This window comes from Lethenteron reissneri, chromosome 26 (genome assembly GCF_015708825.2).
Source record: "Lethenteron reissneri isolate LAM-NWPU_2019-01 chromosome 26, ASM1570882v1, whole genome shotgun sequence".
Lineage (NCBI taxonomy): Eukaryota > Metazoa > Chordata > Hyperoartia > Petromyzontiformes > Petromyzontidae > Lethenteron > Lethenteron reissneri.
In genome coordinates this window covers 11,261,022-11,285,384 of record NC_083804.1, presented here as the reverse complement: position 1 = coordinate 11,285,384, position 24,363 = coordinate 11,261,022, and the positions used below count along the sequence as shown (strand labels likewise).

At 44.9% G+C, this 24,363-nt stretch overlaps 1 protein-coding gene across 4 annotated transcripts; it reads left to right on the top strand.

Moving 5' to 3' along the window:
• Window positions 1-661: 661 nt before the first annotated feature.
• Window positions 662-20,147, top strand: LOC133347676 (chorion-specific transcription factor GCMb-like). Of its 4 annotated transcripts, none has more exons than XM_061560159.1 (6): window positions 662-779; window positions 5,338-5,455; window positions 5,977-6,229; window positions 13,176-13,288; window positions 14,495-14,626; window positions 16,089-20,147. In XM_061560159.1, the coding sequence occupies exons 1-6, from the start codon at window positions 700-702 to the stop codon at window positions 17,055-17,057; spliced, it is 1,665 nt and encodes a 554-aa protein (XP_061416143.1). In that variant the 5' UTR covers window positions 662-699; the 3' UTR covers window positions 17,058-20,147. The 4 variants fall into 4 exon arrangements, with proteins under 4 accessions (XP_061416143.1, XP_061416140.1, XP_061416142.1 ...); XM_061560156.1 differs by having other exon boundaries at window positions 14,495-14,728; XM_061560158.1 differs by having other exon boundaries at window positions 686-779; window positions 5,342-5,455; window positions 14,495-14,728.
• The last annotated feature ends 4,216 nt before the right edge of the window (window positions 20,148-24,363 follow it).

The window sequence follows — 24,363 nt, the reverse complement described above, 5'->3', positions numbered from 1 at the left end:
CATGGCTTTGTTGGATGATGGATTGAGCAGGCCTTCATCCAGCAGTGGCGTGGGGAGCACTTCGCTGTCGGCTGAAGGCCTCCCCAAGCCATCGTCTCTTTTTTAAACAGTTTTAATGATGTCATTGACACGCGTATATGTTCTCGAATTCATGTCTTCCTCTTTCTGTCTCAATGTAATAGCGAGCGTGTCTCCTAACCTCACTGAAACCGCATGAACATACTTAACTTCCCACATGACATGTACCATTTTCAATGAATAACGACTGCAAGCAATGCCACTGCATCGATAAGTGTAGTCGCGAACGCTGTCACGTTTGTCTTCTCAACTTTTCTTGTGCCCTTGCAGCCCAAGTGCCTCTGGTTGCAATAAACGCTTCGGCTGCTGGCTCCCTTGCTGGATTTTCGAAGACAACAACAACAACAAACAACAACAAACGGGCACCGTTTCTAAAAACAGATCTGGACGTCCCATATTTCGGTGCGAGTCGATTCATTTGCGTGCGTGCGTGTGTGTGGAGGGGGGGTGATGGGACCTCGATAAGATCTCTCCGTGACACGGCACACAAGATGTAGACTCCGAACGGTGACGTCTCCGGGTGGCAGGAGGGGAGTAGAGGGCGGGCCCCTCGACAAGTCCTAGACACCTTTACCTGCGTCCGCTCCGGGCTCGTGTTAGTCCAGCCCAGAGCCTCGCCGCATGCGACTCCGCTCACCTGCGCGCGCGAGTTTGGATTTAGGTGACCGCGTCGAAGCCTCAAGCAGCGCGGCACTAACTTTGTGAGTCTGCGACCCCCTGTCATCGGTACCACCACGACGCAGTCGCCCTTCCCGTTGTCGACATACACGTACGCCGTAGTCGTGTCCGCGCATATGACGCGCAGCTGGGGGTATATGGAAGCGGAGTGGCGGCGGTGTTCGTTATGCCATGAACCCGCCGATCTGAGGTCGATTGCCGGTCACGGTTCGCAGCAGTGGCGAGTGACATCTGAATCGGTTCTGGGTCCTGGGCCACCCTCCTTCAAGCAGCGTTCACGATCGATACGGCATGGCGAGGCCTTCGGGCCAGCAGTTGATTGACGAAGGGTTGTAAACTCTTATTCTTCTTCTTCTTACTATTGTTATTGTTATCGTGAGCGCGTATAAACCTGTACTGTGCATGACTTGAACCTGCGAGACATTGGTGTCAGTGGGGGACAATCTGTGTGCGAGATTTCAAGCAATCCGTGTCGTCAATGTTCTTGATTGAGGATGTGGCTGGGACCTCTTTGGGCGGATGTCAATGAAGCACCACGTACGTACGGTGCGAAAGAAGTTAAACGTACATACATGCATTTAATTCCGCGGTAAGTGGAAGTCGTTTACATTATTCTCCCTAAACCACGTGAAAAAAATACGCGATTTCATGGTTGACAATGTGAGCTGATGACGCAGAATTTTACATTCGTAAATACACCGCACTGTAATATAATTCTGGTTCCTATGTGATAATAATAATAATTATTTGCATCTACGGTTGAAAGCGTGGTGGGGGGTCACGCTCGCAAAGATAATCCGACGTAAATAAAACTTTAGCGTAAAGTTGTGTTCAGCGCTATTCGTGACTTAGCCCGAACGAAAACTGCCGAAAGTAATCAGCCGTTTTTGTTTTGATTCTTAAATAATTCTGTGGATAAATGCATGTTGGAAAGCGTTACCAAATCCATATGTACGGATGATTTATCTTGCTTTTTTTAAACACATAGTACCAAAAAAAAGAGCAAGGCACCAGTGTTGTAAAGTAATTTAATTGTCTTTGGCACTGCTATATATTGTGAAGGTTCTCAATGTGATATTTAACAAGAGGAATTCAGTGCAACGTTCACGTTAGTTATAATGTTTGCCATGACTAAAAGCGTAAATACAAATATGCTTATAAATGTGCCATTGCATGGTATCTAGTTAAAGGCAGATTTGTCTTGCAAAATAAGCATATATTTTCCTTCTCAATCTCAAAGTTTGTATCGACATAAATATCGAACGTGCCATAAATGAACACTCTTTCTCGACAGTAAATGAAACTGGTACTGTGCACGTCTCAGAGTGTCTACAGAGGGGACAGAGCAATGCAATTAGCTCGTGCGCCAGGTGGATTGTGAGATCGAGAGCAGTATTTGCATCGCCCACAGCGAGAGATGATGGACGACGGTTTGAGGAGACTTTCATCCTCCAGCAGTGAATTGATGATGAAGATGCGATACAAAAAGTTGAGTTTGTAACCATATTTTAAGTAGCATTAAATCATTAATGTCTCTTCCAGTAAATATCTGTAACTTTTAAATGGCTCCATGGTGTATGTACTGTACGTATATTTGTGTTCACTCTTCGCCCTATGCCATGTATATATGTATATAGTGTACTTGATATATATTCTGGCGTGGGGAGGCCCTCATCTGGCAGTGTATTGACAAAAGGGCTGTAAATGTATTCTGTTATCCATATCAAATATTCTATGTCAATCCGTGGCTGGGTATGGTGAACTGATGAACCATCACAAGGGCAAAATCTGTCCGTTTCGCATGCTGCGAACTATTTTTATGCATGTCGGCCGACACATTAAGCTGTATATTGTCGCGTAGTAGATGTTAAAACTATAGGGCATAAATCTAACGATGTTCTCGAAGGGTCAAGAAAGACTAAATGTGCCACAATTAGGCATATTACTGAGCCTATGCTTATAATTAAAAAAATTGCAACAACCACATTTAAAAAAATTGGGTACCAACAATTTACGGCGCTATACTTAATTTGTCTCACTCATCGGGTAGGCTCAGCCAACAGTACAACATTGCTTAAATCTTGAAACAATCGTACAATCTCCATCAAACGTTTCCAAAGTAATTGCCATTATAAATTTACCAAGCAGTTGCCTCTCGTGGAGTGAGACGCGGAAGATGCTGGAATTAGATCAAAGCCCACTTATATAATTTCGAATGTGAATGATAAACAGAGGGCCTGTATATGGCAGTCATGCAAATAGCTTGCTGACCTATCTATATAATTATCTATTTAGATTTTGTAACTTTGTTATCCCATGATTCAATGAGGAAGGGGCCAATCCTCTCAATGTATGATCCTCATTAAAAAGAGTTTCAAGACTCACTAAGGATCATCATCATTATTATTTAACTTGCAATTAGTGATATTTTCCTTTGCATCACCGGCCGATTTGGGTTGTGCTGGAGTCTGCGTGATTTATGTTAAAGCTAGGTTGTACACCACAATACCATGGGCGCCGCGGTAGCGAGATGTTGACTACCTCGCCTGATATACAGGAGGTCGTGTGTTCGATTCAGACCCTGACACCTGTATATTTGGAGTTTGCATGTTCTCCACGTGGTCGCGTAATTTTTCACCGGGTCCTCCGGTTTTTCATTCCACATTTATAAACATGTGTTTTTTAGAGTTTGGCTACTATAAATTTCCACATAAGTCACTTTGTTGACCTATAATTTGTTGCCAGGTTACTTCTGAAAAATTGTTATATAGCTCAGTGGGCCTTACCTGGTAAAATAAAAAAGCAATTGTTTAGTAAATAACAGAAAGAGAGAACCCACCGTATTTTGGACATACGGCTATGCCAAACACTTGGAGAAACTGTTTATAGGTTGTTCACGTGGACGGAAAAAAGACACAGAGGTAAACAGAGCCCACGATGGACAGATATAAAGTATTAACATAACCACGAGGATAGTATACCTATGACACCGATGTTATTCGATACCAAAACCAAAAATCGCAAATTGGCGTAGCTTCATCGTGATGCTCGCGAATACGGAGCAACGAGTCGAGCGATGAAACAAGGCAACGGCACAGAGGGAGTCTAGATCTGAAGTTTTCGTGACTGCAGGGATCCATACTCTTTGGTTCTTTCGGTAAAGTCACGTGGGTATAAAATAAAATGAAATAAATCACGACGTTTCGATCGCAACACAAGCGACCGTCATCAGGTGGAACAGACACAGCAGGAGAACTGCTGACACAGGGGAAAGAGCTGCTGCGACAAGAGTTTATACACAGAGGGAGTCTGCGTGAGGATGAAGGGGCAAATTAATAAATTAGGCGAGTGTCGGCAAAAGCCAAAAATCAAACGGCGCGAGTGGACAACGATAAACAAACGGCGGTTTTGGAAAATAGCGGACAAGTAGCGTAGTCGAGCGTAACACACACGCACAGTTATTCATAAAAGTAGTCGAAACGTAGAAACAATTTCAAATATAACAAGCGTTCAAATCCACCCTCGGAAGATAGAGCGGACAGTATTGAAAAAAGCAATTTAAGTGCGCGCCGTACTGTAAAGACAACAACATCACGAAGCAGCGGAGGGCAATGGGCACGGGTCAACGCTGCCGTGACCGTGCCGCCAAGCGCCGTGTCATCTCGTGTGAGCACGGCTCACGAGAGGACACGGCGAGAGTGCCCTAGGGCAGTCGACGTGGATTCTTGGGCGGACGATTTGGATCCTAGGGCAGTCGAATTGGATCCGAGGCCGATACCTGCAGTCACCTACCCAGCGAAAACAGCAAAAACAAAAAGTGTGATCCATTCATAGATACAACCCCCCCCCCCCCCCCCACTGATCTATCATCGCTCTCTTGTTTCTAATGACCTCGGCGTACGCATCAAATCTCACCGGCTGCGTCGGACAAAGAGTAGCAGGAGAGTGCTAAAGGATATAATACGTGTGTTGGGATCGGTGGAGAGGCATGTAGAGACGGCTTTGACATGGAATGGTGGTTACTCTATACCAGTGGCTCTTAACCTGAGGGTGCACGCAAACCTTGGGGGGTGCGAGATACCCTTCGTGGGGGTGCGAGACGTTGCCAGATTTGTTTTAGACGGTAAATCATCGAAGCAAAAATGAAGCACGGGCACTTAAGTACAACTACTTTGTTTCATCAAACATATGTCTTTATTAACATTGTATAGCACATATTACGATCGAAAACCAAAGAGGTGCAAGGCTGCAGTAAAAGTTAAGAAACACTGCTCTATAATTCCCCCCCCCCCGTTATATTTTTCAGCGGGGTGACTGACTGATACAGCAAATCTGGCTGTGACGGTCCCACCTGATGACGGAGACTTGTGTTGCCTCCGAAACGTCGTGATTTTTATTATTTTATTTTTATAAATTTTAATTTCATTTTTTTTTACATACGTGACTTTACCCAAAAAACTAAGAGTATGAATCCTTGCAGTCACGAAAGCTTCAAATCTAGAATTGACTGTAAAGGGATCAAACCTGACATCAGTTCGTAACGATCCTTGACGTGAACACGGCGTGTCTGGCATCCGCAAGGCAGGGGGTCAAAATGATGAAACTCACGGACGGCGCGGTGCACGTGGAAGACGCGCAGGGAGCGTTCTCCTACGGGATGAAGCTGCCCTGGGACATCAACGACCCCAAGCTGCCACAGGTTTGTTAGTTCACGCTATTGGCGGACACGCACCACGCACACGCGCGCACGCACACGTGCGGACGTTCACATCGATTCAATCGTTAAAATATAGGAATGCGATGTGGATACGTGCGAGTACTGTACGCGTGTAGAACATGGGGAACGTGGCCAGCGCACTCCGCTGTGAACTCGACGGGACAATTTCGAATCCCGGGCGATGCCTCATCATATCAGCACTTGGCACGACTCACATCGGTACTTGTCGGCTACACGGGAAGATCTATGTCTTTGCATTTTATATATATGTGCAGTGCTTACTAAAAGCACTTGCCCCAACAGTCTGTGTTGGCTGCATGGGGATATTTGCCTAAGTATGTAACGTTATACATTACTCACTAAAATCGCTTAACCCCAACAATCTGTGCAGTCTACACAGAGGGGAATCTGTGTTTGTTTGTGTCTCTCGTCCCCTCTCTCCTTCTCCTCCTCCTCCATATCCTCTCTCCGCGTCTCTCGGACTCTTGACTCGATGACCCCAGGACCTGAAGCAGGTGGACCCCTTCCAGGAGTGGAACGACGGATACGCGCGCTTCGTGTTCAGCGCCGAGGACAAAAACGCGCAGCGCCACCTGAGCGGCTGGGCCATGCGCAACACCAACAACCACAACTGCGCCATCCTCAAGAAGTCGTGCCTGGGGGTGGTGGCGTGCGGCCGGGCCTGCACCATGCCGGACGGCCGCAAGGTGCACCTGAGGCCGGCCATCTGCGACAAGGCTCGCCAGAAACAGCAGAGTACGTGCGCGTGCCGAGGGTTTCGTTCCCTCTCGGTGGTTGCCGTGATCGTGATCTATGCAGTGATTACAGCATTACCCCCCCACACCCCCATCACTCACACCCCCCCCCCCACTCTCCCTTAGGTTTCTGGCAAAGAAGTCACATTTAGGTCTTGAGAATCCGTCATTAGATGTATTTGATACACTCGAAGACCTCGTCCGATCGCATGCTGGCCCTTATAAGGGCCCTTTTTGTCGGTGTTTAGCTCTACTGATCATGTCTGGTTTGAATCTAATGACGTTTATTTCGGTTTAACACGTAGGCTTTCGCGACCAATATCATCCATAATATATGTTTTCGGGTTAGATCGCGTAAATATAGAAATGTGTCGCTAAAACCCGCCACCACCCGACACAGCCAACTAGTAAGGGTTGTCACGTAAACAGAAAGTGCCAATTCGTCACTAGTACAGCACTAACCGGTGTGTTGGAGAGACAAGCCAAAACATTTACAATCTGAGCACGACGTTTCGCCAGTAATTACAACTAGCTTCATCAGGCTGTCGCCTGTTGCCTGATGAAGCTAGTTGTAATTACTCAAGACTCACTGTTTCGTTCCTTATATAGAGGCGTTGATGTGATGACCACCCTTCTGCGCTCTTGCACAATATGAGGGGGGGATTACTGAGGCAACGTACATTATGCATGTACATTATGCGAGCTTTTTGAACTTGTCTTTCTTGTCTATTCTGTTTATGAAAATAGCCCTACCAACGGTAATCCCTATTGAAGTACGCTGCCCTTTGTGGGCAAGCATTTAAATAATGTATTATTTGATTATTCGCTTCCACGCAGCACTAAGACGGTCGCTATCCGAACGGTTATAGTTATTTGGATTTCTCTTGGCCAGTAGTAGCTATACTCTTAGGTTCTTTCGGTAAAGTCACGTAGGTAGAAAAAAGTAATAGATCACGATGTTTCGATCGCCACACAAGCAATCATCCCACCTGAGGACGATTGCTTGTGTGACTTTACCGAAAGGGCCAAAGAGAATGGATTCCTCCAGTCACGAAAGCTTCGAATCAGTAGTAGCTAGTTTTGCACAGTTTATTTCGCCCAGATGACGGTATTAGTTGTGTTTCAGGTAACATGAAAACACGTAACAGGTGGCCCGTGAAAAGGCTATCATCTCCCACCCTCCACTATGATTACATTTCCATACGCAATAATATAACCCAACAGTCGTAATTCACAACCTTTTATTCTTTTACTAAATGGAGGCCGCCCCCCCCCCCCCCAAAATCCACCAAACTATTTAACGGGGGACTTTACAACACTGCATCTAGCACCTACACACGAGCTGATTGTATCGCTCCATCTCCACGATAGACGTCGTCATGAGCAGTGTTCCCGTATTTGGCTGCCACTCCATTGTTAGTCTCGACCACTGGCCATCATCCATACTAAACGAGAAACTAAACTATATATTTTTTTATTTGACCAAGTAAAGCCCGCTTGAGCTATACCATACAGCGCTTTTTCAGAAACGACCTGGCCACAAATGATAGCTCAATGAAGTGGCTTATTGTATGGACATTCATAGCAGCCAAATACTCTAAATGCATGTTTCTAAATGTGGAGGGGAGAAAACCGGAGGACCTGGAGAAAAACCATACGACCACAGGGTCGAGATTGAACCAACGACCTCCTGCATACCAGGCGAGGTAGTTAACATCTCGCCACCGTGGCGCAAGTAACGTGTCCTGGCAAACACCACTTACTCTCCGTAACAGTCAACATGATGTCTCTATCCATGTGTTCCTCGTTCTGTCTCTCGGTCTATATACATATCACTGTGTAGCCTCCTATATGCACCTCGACACGTCACGTATTAAGTGGTGAGCCAGCTGGCCAGAATGGCAAACCCTGAGCTGTGCTCGACTTTATGAGTCTCGTCAGCAGGGTGCGAAAACATTTACGACTTTTACGTTGACCACCATTAGTTCATATTTGTGGGTTTGTCACGTGACACTTTGGGTACTTAATGTAATGAATCCTTCATTGGTCCATACATATACCGACTTTATTTATTTGGCACTTTGAGAAGAAATGCGTTATTGCTGTGGTTGTATTTTTTGCATTACAGCGCAGCGCCCTGGACCGCTGTCTCTTTGTGTTCAATGGATTATTGTTCTTTATAATTAATGTATGTGTAAGCTCACTTTGATATGTTATTCATTTTGTGTGCTTTTGTTTTTGCAAAGTGTAACATTACTATCGTATACCTGAGTTTAAATTGGTCTATTTTGGGTTAGACTGTAAAACTGTGTGTCGTACACCCTGCTCCTCCAAACGTCTGTTAAGACTATACGGGAGATCTTTGTCTTTGTCCTCCACCTCGACACAGTCAATTAATAAAAGTGTCACGTTAATCAAAGTGCCTAATTTATTGTATCGTCAAAGCATTACCAGTGTGTTGGAGAGTGACCTCACACCATGTAAGTGGGTACAGCGTACTATATACATATACAAATATCTTTTTACAAAAAACAATCAATTATCCCAACGGCGAATGTTATCATTCAAAATGGGAACAATGTACAATTTATTAATCCAACATCCCACTTCACAGTCGCTGCATGCCTTTGTTTGATAAACCATTGAATATTTCTGTATTCAAATTCGCAAATCAAGAGCCATTGAGTCGGCGTGAGTCTATGCAAGTGACATGTGCGTGTTGTAAACCAATGTAAACCTTCAACGGAGCGAGACGACACGAACTCTGTCGTGAAGCCCGATCGTCGTCGCTTGCAGAACTCCACATTGGCGTTAAGCTCCCGAACATATCTGCCACACGCAAGAATATCATAGTGAGATATGCAATCACAATGCACAGATTGTATTTGTTTTTTTCTTCTTGGTTCTTTCGGTAAAGTCACGTAGAAGGGAAATAATAAAATAATAAAAATAAAACATAATAAAATTAAATTATCACGACGCTTCGGCCACAACACAAGCAGCCGTTCTCAGGTGAAGACAGAGCTGTCTGAAAGACAACGCTCCAATGAACACTGCTAAGCGTCGTGAGAATTTTATTTTATTATGTTTTATTTTTATTATTTTATTATTTCCACTTCTACGTGACTTTACCGAAAGAACCAAGAAGATGAAAGCTTTAAATCGAAATGTATTTGTTTTATTTAGTATAATGCAGAGAACAGTGTAAGTTGTGGTCATTTGTGGTCATTTAGCCCATTGTAAATGCTGCTCAAATCACGCACTTCCAGACGGCCGTGTGCCGCTGATTGGTTGCGTAACAATTTGTGTTACGTGTCATGAATGGCGACGTGCCGTCTGCCTATTCATTGTTCTAATGCACATGGGAATGCTTTCACCTTCAAAAGCATTGTCTGCATTGCCTTTAGTAACAACGATGACGAACCTTGGGGTGGAACAGTGGTTAACACACGGCGCTATAACACCTGGGGTCGATCCCTGGTCACATCTATAACGTCCGAGACAAAGTAAATATCCGAATACAATTCTGGACACCCTCCTCCCTCCCTTTTACAACCCCGCAACTGGGCAGCGTGGTGAAGTATGGCCAAGCGACTCGGGGTTGAGAGGCCTTCGTCCAGCAGTGGATTGACGCAGGGCTGTGAATTGTGTGTTTTAAATCAAGGTCCCTTGCACACACGAAACGTGAACTTGACACGGATAACGCATTGTCCTAACGCTGCGTGAGACCGGCGCGTGGGCTGTGTTGTTGGAGACGAAACGCGCGTTCAATTTAGATTACAAAACAGGTTTGGTAAAAAAAACACAAAAGGAGGGCAATGATGTGTTCTTGATGCAGACTTTACGTAAGAGTTTGGTGAGAGCGCAGACGCTGGTAACGCTTCTCTCTTTGGCCACCGTGTTGTCAAATTGCGGGTGAGAAGACATTTTCGCAGCGTTTGTGTCGAGACGTGTCTATCGATGTAGCTTGGCAGGACTTCATTTGCCACTCCACATATCCCGGGACGCTACTAGGCTGGGCTTGCAGAAGGGATTATCAGCATCAGGCACTACCTACCACTAAAGGAAAAGGTCCGCCTATTAATAATACTACATTATTGTACTCTATAGTGCTCTATTCCTATGAACACATTTATAAAAAAAAACCTGTTCATAAGATGGCTGTGGCTGGGTGCCAAAAATAATTCCCGAAACAGTGCTCCAGACTGTTCCGGGATAAAATTCGGCACTGGAGGATAGTTCTTCTTTGAATCTACAACAGATATCGGTGACTGCAGATGGAAAACACAAGCGTACAGTATTTTCACTTCCAGCCCTTTGTCAATGCACTCGTGGGTAAAGGTCCTTCCCACGCTGTGTCAGTCTAGGGTGGTTGTTTGACCATACTTCACCACGCTGTGTCAGTCTAGGGTGGTTGTTTAACCATACTTCACCACGCTGGTTAAGTCAGTGCAGGTTGATGAAGTGGTGCCCAGCATCAGTTCAGATATTACTCGCCACTGATGTTCATCGTGAGTGGGAATCAAACTCAGGTGGCCAGGTTAATGTTGTTGTGCGCTAACCACTGCTCCAACCTAGGTTTATATCTAATGTCTGAGCGAAGTTACTCTATACAACATTATTATATCGCTTACATTAGCTTGTATTGTATTGCATTGTACAAGTTAATGATTAATATGTATCTGTAACTTTTAACAAGTAGATACAATATCAATTTTGACAACGTATTTTTATTCCTAAATAGTATGTATTAAAAAGGATAACCTAATAAGCTATGATTATTTAAAGTGTTTGTGTGTATATATACTACATATACATGTATGCCTGTTAGAATATAAACATTTGAGACGTTAAGTTATAACGCAGAGTTGCTCATATTTTAACCGGTTATGTATTCAAAACACATTTTCTGTGGGATATTTACACATACTGTGGTGTATAAAATATGAACACGTGTTTAGTTAGCCCACATTGTATATTCATCTCTATCTCAGGTTCATTGTTATAGACGTAAAGTAAACTCGTGCATATATTACAAAAAAAACGTTTCTCTAATCTCCGTGTAAAACTCACCTCCACTGAGACTCACATGAAAATTTCACTGTTTTGCCTTTTAAAATGGAAATTAATTTGCACACAAGACATACAAATAAAGATCTCTCGTATAGGCGTTAACAAGATACTGTTGGTCGCAAGTGCTATTAGCGAGCACCTATTAAATGCGTAAAAAATAACTACGCACAAGGAGATGGTATTGCCAGCAGAAGCGCATCTGAAAGCGTGCAATGCAGTGATAATCTTTGTTCAATGGTTAGCCAAAAACGACTGCGAAGATGACCGGAATTTGCATGATGGTTTATGCTCCTTGACGAGATGAGCAAGATATTTTGGTTTATTTGTGTGCCTTTGTGTGTCATGAGCGCAACCTCATCATGTATTCACTCAGCAACCAGAAGCCAAGTGCAGCTCAGTGAGCACCGGACAGACGTGGTTGGATCGTGACGTCCCTGCCACGACACGTGCCAAAGAATTTCGTAAACACTGCAGCTTGCTCATGTTTTTGCCAGACGTTCCATAGAGAAATGAGTTGCAATGATCGAGTCTTGTCCATACTATGCTGCACGCCAACGTGTTGGCTATGTCACGACTCAATAGTGGCCGAACGTGTCGTAGAGTCCTGATATGAAATGTGCATGACCTGACTATTATTCACGTGGTGATGAAAACGACATTCTGGTCGAGTGTGGTGCCGAGGCTCTTTCGATGAGTCGACAACTGAATCCTGGAGTCTGCGACCGCCACACCCGGTCCTACTACAATTGTTTTCGCCTGAGACCTAGTGCCAACCAGCAGAACCTACGATTTTCCTGGATTAAGCAGCATTTCGTTTCGTGAAAACCACACAAGCACCACTCGCTTGCTAATCTTCGAGGTTACCGAGGCTTTCCGTATCTAACTTTGACTTCACTGCCGTGTACAATTGTGCATCATCAGCATGTTGATGGAACTTTATGCCATGCGATGAGCTGACTTCGGCGATCGGAGGAGAGGCGTATGTTGAAAATAGGAAGGGCCCGAGGACTGACCCCAGTGGTACGCCAACTTGGCGTGGCATAGGCGATGACTCTTTGTCACCCAGCTTGACGAACTGTGATCGACACACTCCTACTGACATACACGTGTATTGTCCGTACATGTGAATCCGTCGCCTCTTATGAAAAAAAAGAATCCATAGGGGTTGCAACGTGCCATGCCTTTCCTTGTCACAATGGCACCAGTGATCCAAATGCACTCCTCTGTGTAATCCTGAATGTTTACAAAATCAAAACATACAGTATATGTAGTGGTGGGTTCGATGGAAGATATGATGTTTAAACGCGTGTCATTTTATTTTTTTTTTTTATCAAGCAATAATATCAACCCTATCCTGTTCATGGTGGGGGGAACGGTGGTGCAAGTGGTTAGTGCACTGCCCTGTGAACCAGGAATCCTGAGTTTGGTTGCCAGTCATAGCTGACATAAGTGGCGAGGGATGTCTGAACTGGTCATGGTCATGTTGCTGCTCCGACGCCCTTTGCTAACCCACACTGATCAGCGTTGGTGAAGTATGGTTAACCAGTCCCTGTGACTCACACAATGTGGAGGCCTTCAGCCAATAATGGATTGACAAAGGGCTGTAAATTAAAATCCACACCATTATATTTTAATCCAGTTATTTCGTTGGCAATTATTATTTCCGCTGATGCTGGTTTGCATTCAAAATACATACGACCACTGTTTCTGTAGAACACCTTGAGATGTGGTCTGCATTTAGACAATATATAAATCCACATGGTATATTGTAGGCTTGTCTAATCTAAATACATAGGTCTCTATGTAAGCCCGCGGGGTCTCTGTGTGAGTCTATGGGCGTCACATTGCGCTGTTCGTGCTTTTGTTTCGTTCAGAGAAGCTGTGTCCGAACTGCGGCTCGCCGCTGGACCTGGTGCCATGCCGGGGCCACAGCGGCTATCCCGTGACCAACTTCTGGAGGCACGAGGGGCGATTCATATTCTTCCAGGTGCGGCACGGGGCGGCGTCGTAATGATGATCGTTATAGCATTAACATCTGACAGCCGATAGACAATCGACAGTCAAAACACGAAATTACAATTCTGTAAGAGATATATTATGCCCGCATGTATATATGTATAACTTCTTTCGCACTGTAGTATCCAACCATGCTAATCGGAGGTGCGGGAGAAAAAGAAAAAACTAAACATAAAAATCAGTTCCAAAGAAATTAGTTTTAAATTTTAAAGTGGCTCCCTAATATCAAAAGGAAGAGCGTTCCAGACGGCCGCAGAAGCGCATCTGAAAGTGTGCGATGCAGTGACCATCTTTGTTCATTGGTTAGCTAAAAACTACTGCGAGGATGACCAGAGTTTGCGTGATGGTTTAAGCTCCTTGACGAGATCAGCAAGGTCATGTGGTTCGTTTGTAGTGCCACAATTCTAATGATCATCATCACCTCCGAACCCAAAGATCTTGGTTCAATTCCCAGCCACGTGGGGAATGATATTTAAAAGTGCCTCCATGAAAATTGTGGGGCCCAAAATTTTGTTGTATTAAAATCAGAAGCAAGTTAATTATTTATTTTCGAGGGATCCAATGAGCTGTAAAGCTCTTTTTCACAGATGTCCAGTAGCGGCGGATCAGAAAAGAAAGTGTTACAAATGATGACATGCTATCCTATCATCCCTAGTGAATTGTGTAAGATTCATCATCCTTGGTGTTTTAAGAACCCTGTATTTCCACTCCTTCATTGTCATCAAATTCATTCCTCGTGAATACACCAAATTTCAATGCTATAGTCATCATTATTATCCTCAGATAATTTACATAAAAGACTGTTCTTTTACACATTATCACTATCATCATGCCTGTAATATTCAGGGTGCCAATAATCATCATGTATGATAAATTCACTAAAATACTGCTGTCATAATCATCATCAACATCATCATCGTTACTCTAAGTTAACTTTGCCCTTGTAGACACCATCGTCAGGCTTGGCAAATTCGGTAGGAACCACGTTCTTACGTACACGATCGCCATAATTTTCACGATCACCATCATCACCACCACCACCACCACCACGATCATCATCCCCGGTGAATTCACTCAGCATCCTTCTCTAGTCCTGCATCAAAATTGCCGTGCGTACATCCGTCTGGCGTAAACGACGCGTCCCGCGGTCACAGCATTTTTTTCTTTGACGTTGCAGGCCAAGGGCTCGCATGACCACCCGCGGCCTGAGAGCAAGACGGAGGCGGAGGCGCGCAGAAGCTCCAGCAAGCGGCGCCTGGGGCTGGCGGGTGGCTGCGTGCAGAGGTCCAAGCGGGGCACAGCGCCAGAGGTGAGCCCCGGCTCCTGGAGATCGGTCGCCTCTGGCGCCCCCGCGGACTGGAACTCCCCTTGCCCCGGCCGTCCATGCTGTCGACTCCCTGCCCACACTCAAGTACAGGCTCGAGACGTGCATTTTTATCTCACGCGTATGAATGGCTGTCTCGTTCTCTGCATATGGAATACACGTGCCGATTGTGTCTGTGCAGAATCTTGAGTTGCAGTTGTATTTTGACGCTACGTCAATCCAAGTTTTTATTTTACGTGAGTGTATGGGTCTCTATGTATATGTATGGATCTCTGTGTAAGTCTGTCTTGCTCTATAAGTGTCTCTAGGACTGCCTCTTCCGCTGTATAACATAAATATCCCCTCGTTGGTCATGTACAGCGTCTTGAGGTGCAGTCACATGTACAAGCCCTGTAAATACACGTTGTATTGTTATTGCATTCGCGATTCTGTAGCCATGAAATACATATACGGTGGGCAGATTTCACGCACGCTCTTAGGGAGTTGGCAGACAGTGAGACAGAGGGTTGCATCATAAGTGTATTATGGCATGCTGAAGGAATTTACCACAAAGGCCACTCCTGCATCCTGAACAGTATCCGAGTTGGGGTCAAATGAATGTCTCTGTATGATCAACTTAGATTGGCAGGTATTTGTGTTCGCAGACATGAGAGTTGGCATTGACTTACACAGTGTCAGCGCCACTTTGTCCGTTGTCATTGTTGAAAAGAGCAGAGCACTGAATATTGTGCAGCTGTTCTTTTTTGTAAGTACGATTTTGTGATTACAGAGCATTAAATAATACAAAAAACAGTGATAACTAATTTTTCGTGTTTAAGGTCGAACTTATTTCTCACCGTACGTAGCCAACCGTGCTCATCGGAGGTGCGGGGGAAGAACACCAAATTGTTGATTAAATAATTGGGATGGAGCAGTAGCACACTAGTAACCACACTGTGCTGTGAATCCAGCGACCTAGGTTTGATTCCTAGAAACAACTTTTTACAGTGGCAGCCCTGATCCCTTTTTCACCAAACTACACTGACCAGTGCTGCAGTGAAGGGTCAGAAAACCTCCATCACTGACAGTCATGGAGAGACATTCACGCAACAGTAGATTGACAAAGGGTTAAAATTACTGATTATAATATTATGAGATAAATCCAGCTGTGTGTCACTGGGAGTGGTCGCAATAAGATTGGCCATTCAAATTCGAGCTGGTGGTGAACTTAGCCTATAATTCCTCTGGGGTTTGATACACTGAGTGTCGATTTGTTAAGAGGCCACCAGTGGTTATCCTACATACAGACTCACTTCTGCCAGAGGAATGTGGAACTTCTACCGTCATTAAAAATGGCATCCGTACGGCATCTTGAAATGTGGTCACACTCAGGCGCCGTGAACGCCCACTGTTATTGGAACACATTGACTCATTGACACGCAAATTGCCTCCGCTTTACCATTCGCAGGTCGTTTGGTACTCCAACATCAACGGCTACAACCCGATGCCCTCCATGTCGTCCGTGGGCATGGAGGCCCGGCAGGCGCTCGACCCCAGAATCGGTTCCGTGTGGAGCTCCAAGCAGCCGCCCCTTATCCCGCAACCGCGCTGCGAGCCCTCCGTTGGCGTCGGCAGCGGCTTCCACGTCCCCAGGATGCCCAATGAGCGTTTCTACTTCCCGGCGCCGGCGTGCAGCTACGAGCTTGCCATCCCCAATTACCTGTCGCACGCCTCCCCGTACCCGGCGGCCCTCCTGGGCGACCACAGGGACTACAAGCCCGAGCAGAGCCTCGTCAAGGCCGGCGACGCTTACCCGCACGCGTACGACGGAGCCCGCTTCGCCATGGGCCACTTCGGCCAGGACGGGGTGCACGAGCACGTGGCCCAGCCGCCCAAGGAGATGCGGCACCAGAGCTACAAGCAGCCCAAGAGCAACGGCAAGTCCGAGTACGGGGATAAGTACGAGGGGGGCGACGCCGCCGCCGTTAATAGCAGCAGCGGCGGAGGCAGCGGCAGGTCGCTCTCCTACAGGGACACGTCGAGGCACAGGGACGTCGGCTGTGCGGCAGCGAGCAGTGGTGACACGCCCGCCCTCCAGACCATCATCACCACGACCACCAAAGTGTCCTACCAGGCGGCCTTCAAAGCCAACGCCGTGAAGTGCGCCGAAGCGCCGTTCGAGCAGAAAGCCGTTGAAAGCGGCTCGAACCCCGCGGCTGGCGCTCACGCCTCGGGCTACTCTGATCGCATTCTCCCCACGGACAACCCGTACCTGCTCGCCAATAAGTACGCGGGTCCCTACCAGCAGGTGTACTCGTCGCCCCGCAAGGTCGTCTCCGCTGAAGCCGGGGAGGAGTACGGCCCGCTGAATGGCGCGTACAATGACCGGCTGTGCCTCAACCTGCATTCCTGCAGATACGACAATCTGGGCTGCTAGGGTTAATCGTGAGATGTACCATCCCCAGAGCATTGGGGGTGGCGGGGGGGGAGGGGCTGAAGGGGATTGAGCTTCTCCCGTTGAAGGTTCAGCCTCCCCCGATTCCGTTTAACATTAAAATGTGCTTGAACTTTGTTTAGCAACGATTGTGCCGTGTCCCCCTTTAGACAAAGGTCACACTACGGGGTTGTGTGTGGCGCGGTTGTTAACGGGCTGTTGGGCTACGAACCCCGGCGGCGAGATGAGAATAAAAAATAATAACAGCTCGGAAAAGTGAAACTTGAGTTTGTGTTTCACTGCCACGTTTTATATTCGAAAGAAACTGTGGAAAAAATATAGAAATGGTCATTTTCTTTCGGGGGGTATTTTCAAATTGTCTTTTTGTTGTTTTTTGCTGTCATTAATTTAATGTGTACATAATATGTTTTTTCACAACAAAGATGAAAGATCGTGACTGTCGAACAAAATGTGTGTAACGAAATCCATGACTATAACGCGTATTTTCCTCATTGAATAATATATAGTGGATTCATGTTTGCAAGACTGTATGAAATGAATATGAATGATGGATGGTCAACACATTAAAGTACTTCTACAACTCTGAACACATTAAACTACAGTCGTGACATTTACTGTAATAGGCTTACTCTGAAACCTCCAATTACACCGATAGCCAAAAGTCAGGGATTCGTGTTTAGAGCTCTTGTATTCAAAGTGCTGCGGAAAGTGTGGACCTATACAACACGATTGAGGTCATTTACTCCCAATGTCAACATACACTTGTGTCGATATGCATATACCTGTGGTATATATACAAGGAATGTTGTAGTAGCACCTGAAGACTTAACACTGACTGCAACTTGAAATTATTGGGATACTTTAAACGTAGCGTGTAGTTTGTAATAAATATGTTAAATTATCATTGACAGCAATGGAATATGAAAAGTACATTTCCTAAAACCGGGTATTTGTAGCGCAATGGCGCAGTGTTTAGCGCACTCCACGATGAACCTAGCAAATATGGTGAGTTTGATTCCCAACTACGGCTCACATAGTGAGTGTGATATCCAACCAGTTCTGCGGCCCTCTCATCACCAACCCACACTGACGAGCATGGTGAAGTATGGCATGATATCTGTCGCTATGTTTTTTATACGTTCAAACATCGACAGCATCATTGAATAAACGTATTTAATATATCCTCACTTGTCAAAAACGTATTGAATAACTTCACGAATACAGCCATAATTATCGGAAACATATTACTTAAGTTTCAAGAATTTTAATCTATTATTTGTTGCACATTAAAATAACTAATACATAATATGTTTCATTTAATGTGTCCTCAATGATTATTAAACATTATTTATTAGTTGTTTTAATATGGGCAACAAACGTAATATTTGGAATTCTTGAAAATTATGCAACATGTTCAGGATGTATAAAAACTTAAGGACATATTATTATTATTTTATTTACCTACGTGACTTTACCGAAAAAAACCTAAGAATATGAATCCTTGCAAGTCACGAAAGATTCAAATCTAGAAACATATTAATTAAGTTAAGTTATTTAATACGTTGTCGATAATTGAGGTTATATTAAATGTTGTGTTGAGTATGTTGTCGATTTAACATACATTACAAATCAAACAAATGCCATGTCATAATGAAGTACGGTCAAATAATCCATAACGCACACGGAAAGGGGAGGCTCTCATCAACCAGCTTATTGACAAAAGAGGGAAGTTGACTTTTCTCAAATGTTTTCACAACCAAATTATTACCAGATGTACCGTGTGACATGCACATTAGATTTGAAAGAAAAACAGGTTTCGCAGATATATTTCACTGCTTCACTTGTCTGATGTATTAACATTAAATCAATAAGTTATTACGTAATAACGGTAATGTTGAAATGGTACAGAATGTTGCGCGCTCAGGCAGCAATGTGCGCATCCTTGAAAACGTCGTCCACAAACAAACTTGAAAATATAATCTGTGCAACCAAAAGAAACCAACAACGCTTAATACTGTACGTTGTCTCAGTCACACACGCGCATTGCAAGTTAGGTCACGGAACAAGGGCCGCGATGTGTCCACATCCACGGGTGCCATTCATTGTCACGGGCGAGTTTAGCTTCGTCTTTCTTTGACACGATCGCTAAATTATGCCCTGACCCAAAGTGTGGAAATGTCTCGCAGAAATTCCGAATTTAAACGTGACAATATCTTCCTATTATCAAACCCGTCTTCTTGTAATATTCAATCGTCTACTTGTGGATCGTGTACTATTTACTGGTAGCTTTGATATTCAGAATAAATCTTAAGTCACGATGGATTTCCGACACATTACAGATCACGCGTCGTGGGTATTTCAATCTCTTCCAGGAAGCCTGACCAGCATGGAAGAGTAGGCCAAATACCATCTAGAGAGGCTGTCTAGAGCTCCCTCCAGTGGAGGCCTCGTCTGCCAGCAGGCGTGTGAGCAAGCAATTCCAGGGCTGTGCCTTTAGCTTTTACACGGGGCTCATTGTGTTCGATGGGGCTCACTTTGCTTGTAAATAACTCATTGGGCATGAGTATTTTATACGAAGAAATGTAAACAAAAATGGGAAGAAACAATTAAGTAGAGTTATTTTTGTATTAGATTTATTATTTGAGATGTTAACAGTGTCATCGTGTTTTGCACTTGTATTATGTGACTCAAAAAACCCAAAACTGTGACTTGTGTTCTTCATGAAATGTGTCTTAAAACGTGCTTGCTTGGCATTATCGACAATTCTACAGCTTGTAAAACAAAATATGCTTTAAAATGTAAGCCATATACTTTGAAGGTGGAATAAGCAATAATCATGCTCAACATTCACACGCGCTTCACATTACTTAACATCACGTATCCGTATATGTTGTGTATCAATAATATATCAACCCATGTAGCGTTAGCATCGGAGAGCAGTTCATTTTTTTTTAAACGGACGTGGCTGCCGACTTAGGCGAACGTAATCGGGCTTCCTCTTAACACTAAGATGTGGCGGTTTCTTTTGTAGAAAGTGGCATTTCTCTCCGTGCATTGCTGTTTCTTATTAAAAACGTGTCGAACAAACAAGCGTAGGACTTTTTTTGTGACCTCTCTATTTTTTTTATTAATATTATTATTATTTGGACGACCTGGCAACGAGAGAACGGACATGCGGTTTGACACACGTCTGCCGCCACAACCCTGAGCACGCTGTCTGGGACGCACGCGGAACGGACGCCGCGACAAGGAACCGGCTAGTCTAAACAACACATATTCTCCTGTACACTCCGCTGAACCCCAACCTTATATCTAAGTATATCGGGTTCCCCCCCCCCCCCCGTCTTTGATGTTACACATTTTTTTTCGTGCAGAATTGCACTTCGCCAACGCTTGCTACGAAGCACATGTCTCTAGCGGAGCTCGTAAATAAGGAGCGCAACGCAAGGTCGCGTTGGCTTGCTCGTGAGCAAACGGGACGGCTTGCAGTTCTACAAAACCCAATTAAGGCTCGCGACTTGCAATGAATACAGGTGGCTGGACATCTCCCGCTGACTGACACCAAGAGCACAGAATACAACAGTCCCTCGTTATAGCAACCTCAATGCAATTTGCTCCGGCCTTTGGTGAAGCTCACCCCTCTGCCAAAAGCGCTTTTTTTTTCTTTTCCCGCGGCTGACCTGTCAACGCCTGTATGGTGTAAGTATCCTACTTCAGTGCAGTTTGCAAGACCGTGTGCAATTCCTGTGGCAGTTATCATTGTAAACTATCTCCGGTGCCCAGTGTGTGCTGTCACACATGCATGGGTGCAAGCGCTGGTCATGAACCTTTGCCCCGGACAGGCGCTTGCACCTTTACGCACCTTTGCCTGGTATTCAATTCACGCTGCGAGCCCATGCACTGCAGTTATTCACAATAATGTGAACAGAGGGGAGGCAGTGATGCGCTACACTATGAACCTGGTGACCTGAGTTTGATTCCCGACCACAGCTCTTGCATCAGTGGTGAATGACATCCGAAGCAGTACTGGGTCCCCACCCCGTTCACCGAACCGCGACGAGCCGCGTGGTGATGTTTGGTCAAACAAACCCCTATGACCGACCTGACCTTCATCCAGCAGTGGATTGAAAAAGGGCTGTATTTTTTTTATTTTACTCTTTATATTTTTTTCTTTGAAACAATAGTATTCAATGGAATTTTATACCACTAGTGTTTTTTTTTTATTTATGAACTATGTTTTAATGCAGATTTTCTTTTCTGCCATTAACGTTTTATTGATAGTCTGTTAGAGGAGGTTAAGGATTCTCTTTTGGATGTTCCTGTGCTACCTTTGGCCGGGAATTCTTGCCGAAACCAAAACATCATTTTTCAACAACAGTTTCCCCCAGCACCCGTATGCACACATGACATGCAGGCCAGGCATCGCCCACACTGGCGATAAATACTTTCCTGCACTTCAAACGGACCTCACATCCACCGACCGAACGAACCGACCGACCGCTCGTCTCGCTGCAAAGCCAAGCCGTGAACACACTCACAGACGTCACGTTATTCAACTTCACAACGCGACGCACAGAACGACCACGGTGGCAGCGTTTACTAATCAGAATCGCTTGTGTTGCGGCAACATAAAGCGTACGCTTCTTGTTTTGTGCCTGATTGTCACAACGGCTGCGCGACGCATACGTGTGTGTGTATGTTTCTGGATGTCCAGCGTCTATCGCTGCCAAAGCCCACGGAGAAAACGTCGGACGTCTTTGCCAAAGCGACACGCGGCACAACCCGAAAACGCACCGGAGAGCCACGAGGTGCGATCGCGACGCAACCACAGGCTGATAGCGATGGTGTAAAAAAAACGAGGAAAAAATAAGGGCGATCGTGCATTGATTTTTTTGTTGTTGCAACCACCCCATCTCTCTGTGATAAAACAAAAAAAGATGGGCTTCTTTAATCTTTCGCTGCTTGTAACATTCATCAGAGAATCTTCGCCGCAGACACAGTGTAATCTCAAAACAAAAGGCCGATATCGTCTCTTTGACAGCAGCTCTTTGTGTCCTGGCAAGAGCTGTTTGAGATTGATAGGCTGTAAGAGGTAACGTCTGGGTAACTCATGTGCCCCGCGTCTTCTAAGCGTTATTTGGTGATAAGCAATCTGCTAAACTGATATTAAATGCTGGTTGCAAAGATCACAGCGATGATCCACGCTTTGGAGATTCCCTTTCTCTCTCACACTACTTTTTGGCTACTAAAGACGTACATTATTTTAGATTAAAAGGAAGGTTTTTTTAATTTACAGCAGAATAGAGAGGTGGCATAATCAATGTTGTTAGTAGGGATAGCATCCTGACAAATCACGTGTAGCATTAAGAAGTGAGATCTGACTTAGCTTAATCAACGTGTTACTACGAAAGATGCGGCCATCACAAGCATTGTCTCTAGGCCACAAAGCAAATACTCTAGTTATAATATGAAGACGTTAATCGCTAAATAAGGCGTCAACTCATTCTCAAGAATGCATTCAACAGTTTCTTCGTGGGGATGTTTTCCATAACGTTATCGAGAGTATGGTATGGACGGAATTTTTTTTCCAGGAAATTACAAATTATTATCTAAGAGAGAATCTTACAATGTTTTTGTGAAACCTTTATGCGCTTGTGAAAAATAGGAAAGTACTGTAAATATAGTCATCCATAGTAATCCACTGCTGAATGAGTATCTTCATATCAGGCGGTGCATGGGGGTTATTTGACTATACTTCACCACGCTGGTCAGTTCGTGTTGGTGAAGGTAGGGAGCACAGTACAACAATGGATTCCATTGCATTTTCCTCGACTGCCAACCACAGCAGCGTATATCATCAACCTGCTGTGCACGATGGGCATTAATCCAAGCTCTTTCCAGACTCAACCCTGCCATGGCTTCCTAGATGTGACTAATATATGCGCAATACACGTAATAATAATAGAGGTGTTACTGATACACCATCAACGACAGGAGCATTTTTTTTTCACTTCCCACAAAACTGGGAGCTGTTTGGCTGCCCCTAGACATCTCTAATTCCACGTTGAACGCAAGCTTTAATTCTGGTCGAGCCAAAACGCAAACAAGTGGAAGATCACAGGCTCTGCAGGCAGGCAGGCAGCTACCTCCCCAGAATCATGATAGCATCTCGCCCGAGGGCATCACTGAATCCCGTCTGTCATCGAGCCCCTAGAGTGTATGCCATTCGCCGCACGTACTCCAACGCTGGCAGCTGCCCCGTTGGCACTTGCCTACCGCTATGGGAAGTGCCCAAGATAGGCCCCACGGTGTAAAGTGCAGTCTCCGACTCTTATCCACTCCATCCACAACAGTTCTCCGCCCAGAATGCAATGTGCCAGTAACACTTTATATTTTAGATTTTGTACGAATGTTGAACTTCTTTCGCACCGCACGTAACAACGCGTGCTAATCGGAGGTGCGGGGGAAGGACAACTTAGTATTAACTTTGAATAGCAATGAGTATATATTGAGGAATACTTTTTTATTATTATTTAAGGGTGTTTTACTCCGTAGCAACTCAGAGGTAACTATTCAAAAGTCTATTAAAATAAAACTGTTCGTCAGGGAACCTTTTTTTTATTGAAATCTCATCAGGCGCCATAGTGTACAGTGCAGTATCCCCCCTTTATCCACGCTCTCTATCCTCGCTATGAATGTGTAATGAAGAAGGGCCATTGCCCAAAACGTTGCCTATTTTCTACGTTTCCTCTTTAAGGCAGTGCTATTGATCAGCGTGTTCAGATTTGTTGATATCAGCGCTTGCTCACCACATTATCAAATGCAACAAATGCTTATTTTCCTGCAATTACCTCCCAATAGCTACTGGGAATTGATAGTGAATTATTGCTGTGGTATCATCTAAATATAAAGCCTCTGGGATAGCATTCGCAAATTTAACTTATCGTGTGGCAACCACAGCCCAAATTTCAACCATAACAATTGCCCATCACTTAACTTCTGAACATAAATATTCTTAAATAACCATGCTGAACAGGTGCAGGCCCCTCCTGATAGTAGAATCTTGAGACTCCGAGAGGCTTTCCTGGGTAAATTAGGAACATTATTTTATAGGAAGTGTGATAGCATGGTCGGCATTGGGCACTGGTGGAATAAAATTGGGGACCACTTCCTGTCCATCTCCCCATCCATTCGTCGTCCGGCACCTGGGCCTCTCCAGGCCATATGCATCGGTGCAGTTGTACTGCCTGCACACCGGACAACTCCAACACTGGTAACAGGTCTCAAT

What these genes read in the sequence shown, in the direction of transcription:
- LOC133347676 (XM_061560156.1), top strand. Translation starts at nt 700, where the DNA reads ATGCGACTCCGCTCACCTGCGCGCGCGAGTTTGGATTTAGGTGACCGC. An exon ending in AGCAGCGCGGCACTAACTTT is followed by an intron (nt 780 to 5,337) that starts GTGAGTCTGCGA and finishes GGCATCCGCAAG; the next exon opens with GCAGGGGGTCAAAATGATGA. An exon ending in GACTCCCTGCCCACACTCAA is followed by an intron (nt 14,729 to 16,088) that starts GTACAGGCTCGA and finishes TACCATTCGCAG; the next exon opens with GTCGTTTGGTACTCCAACAT.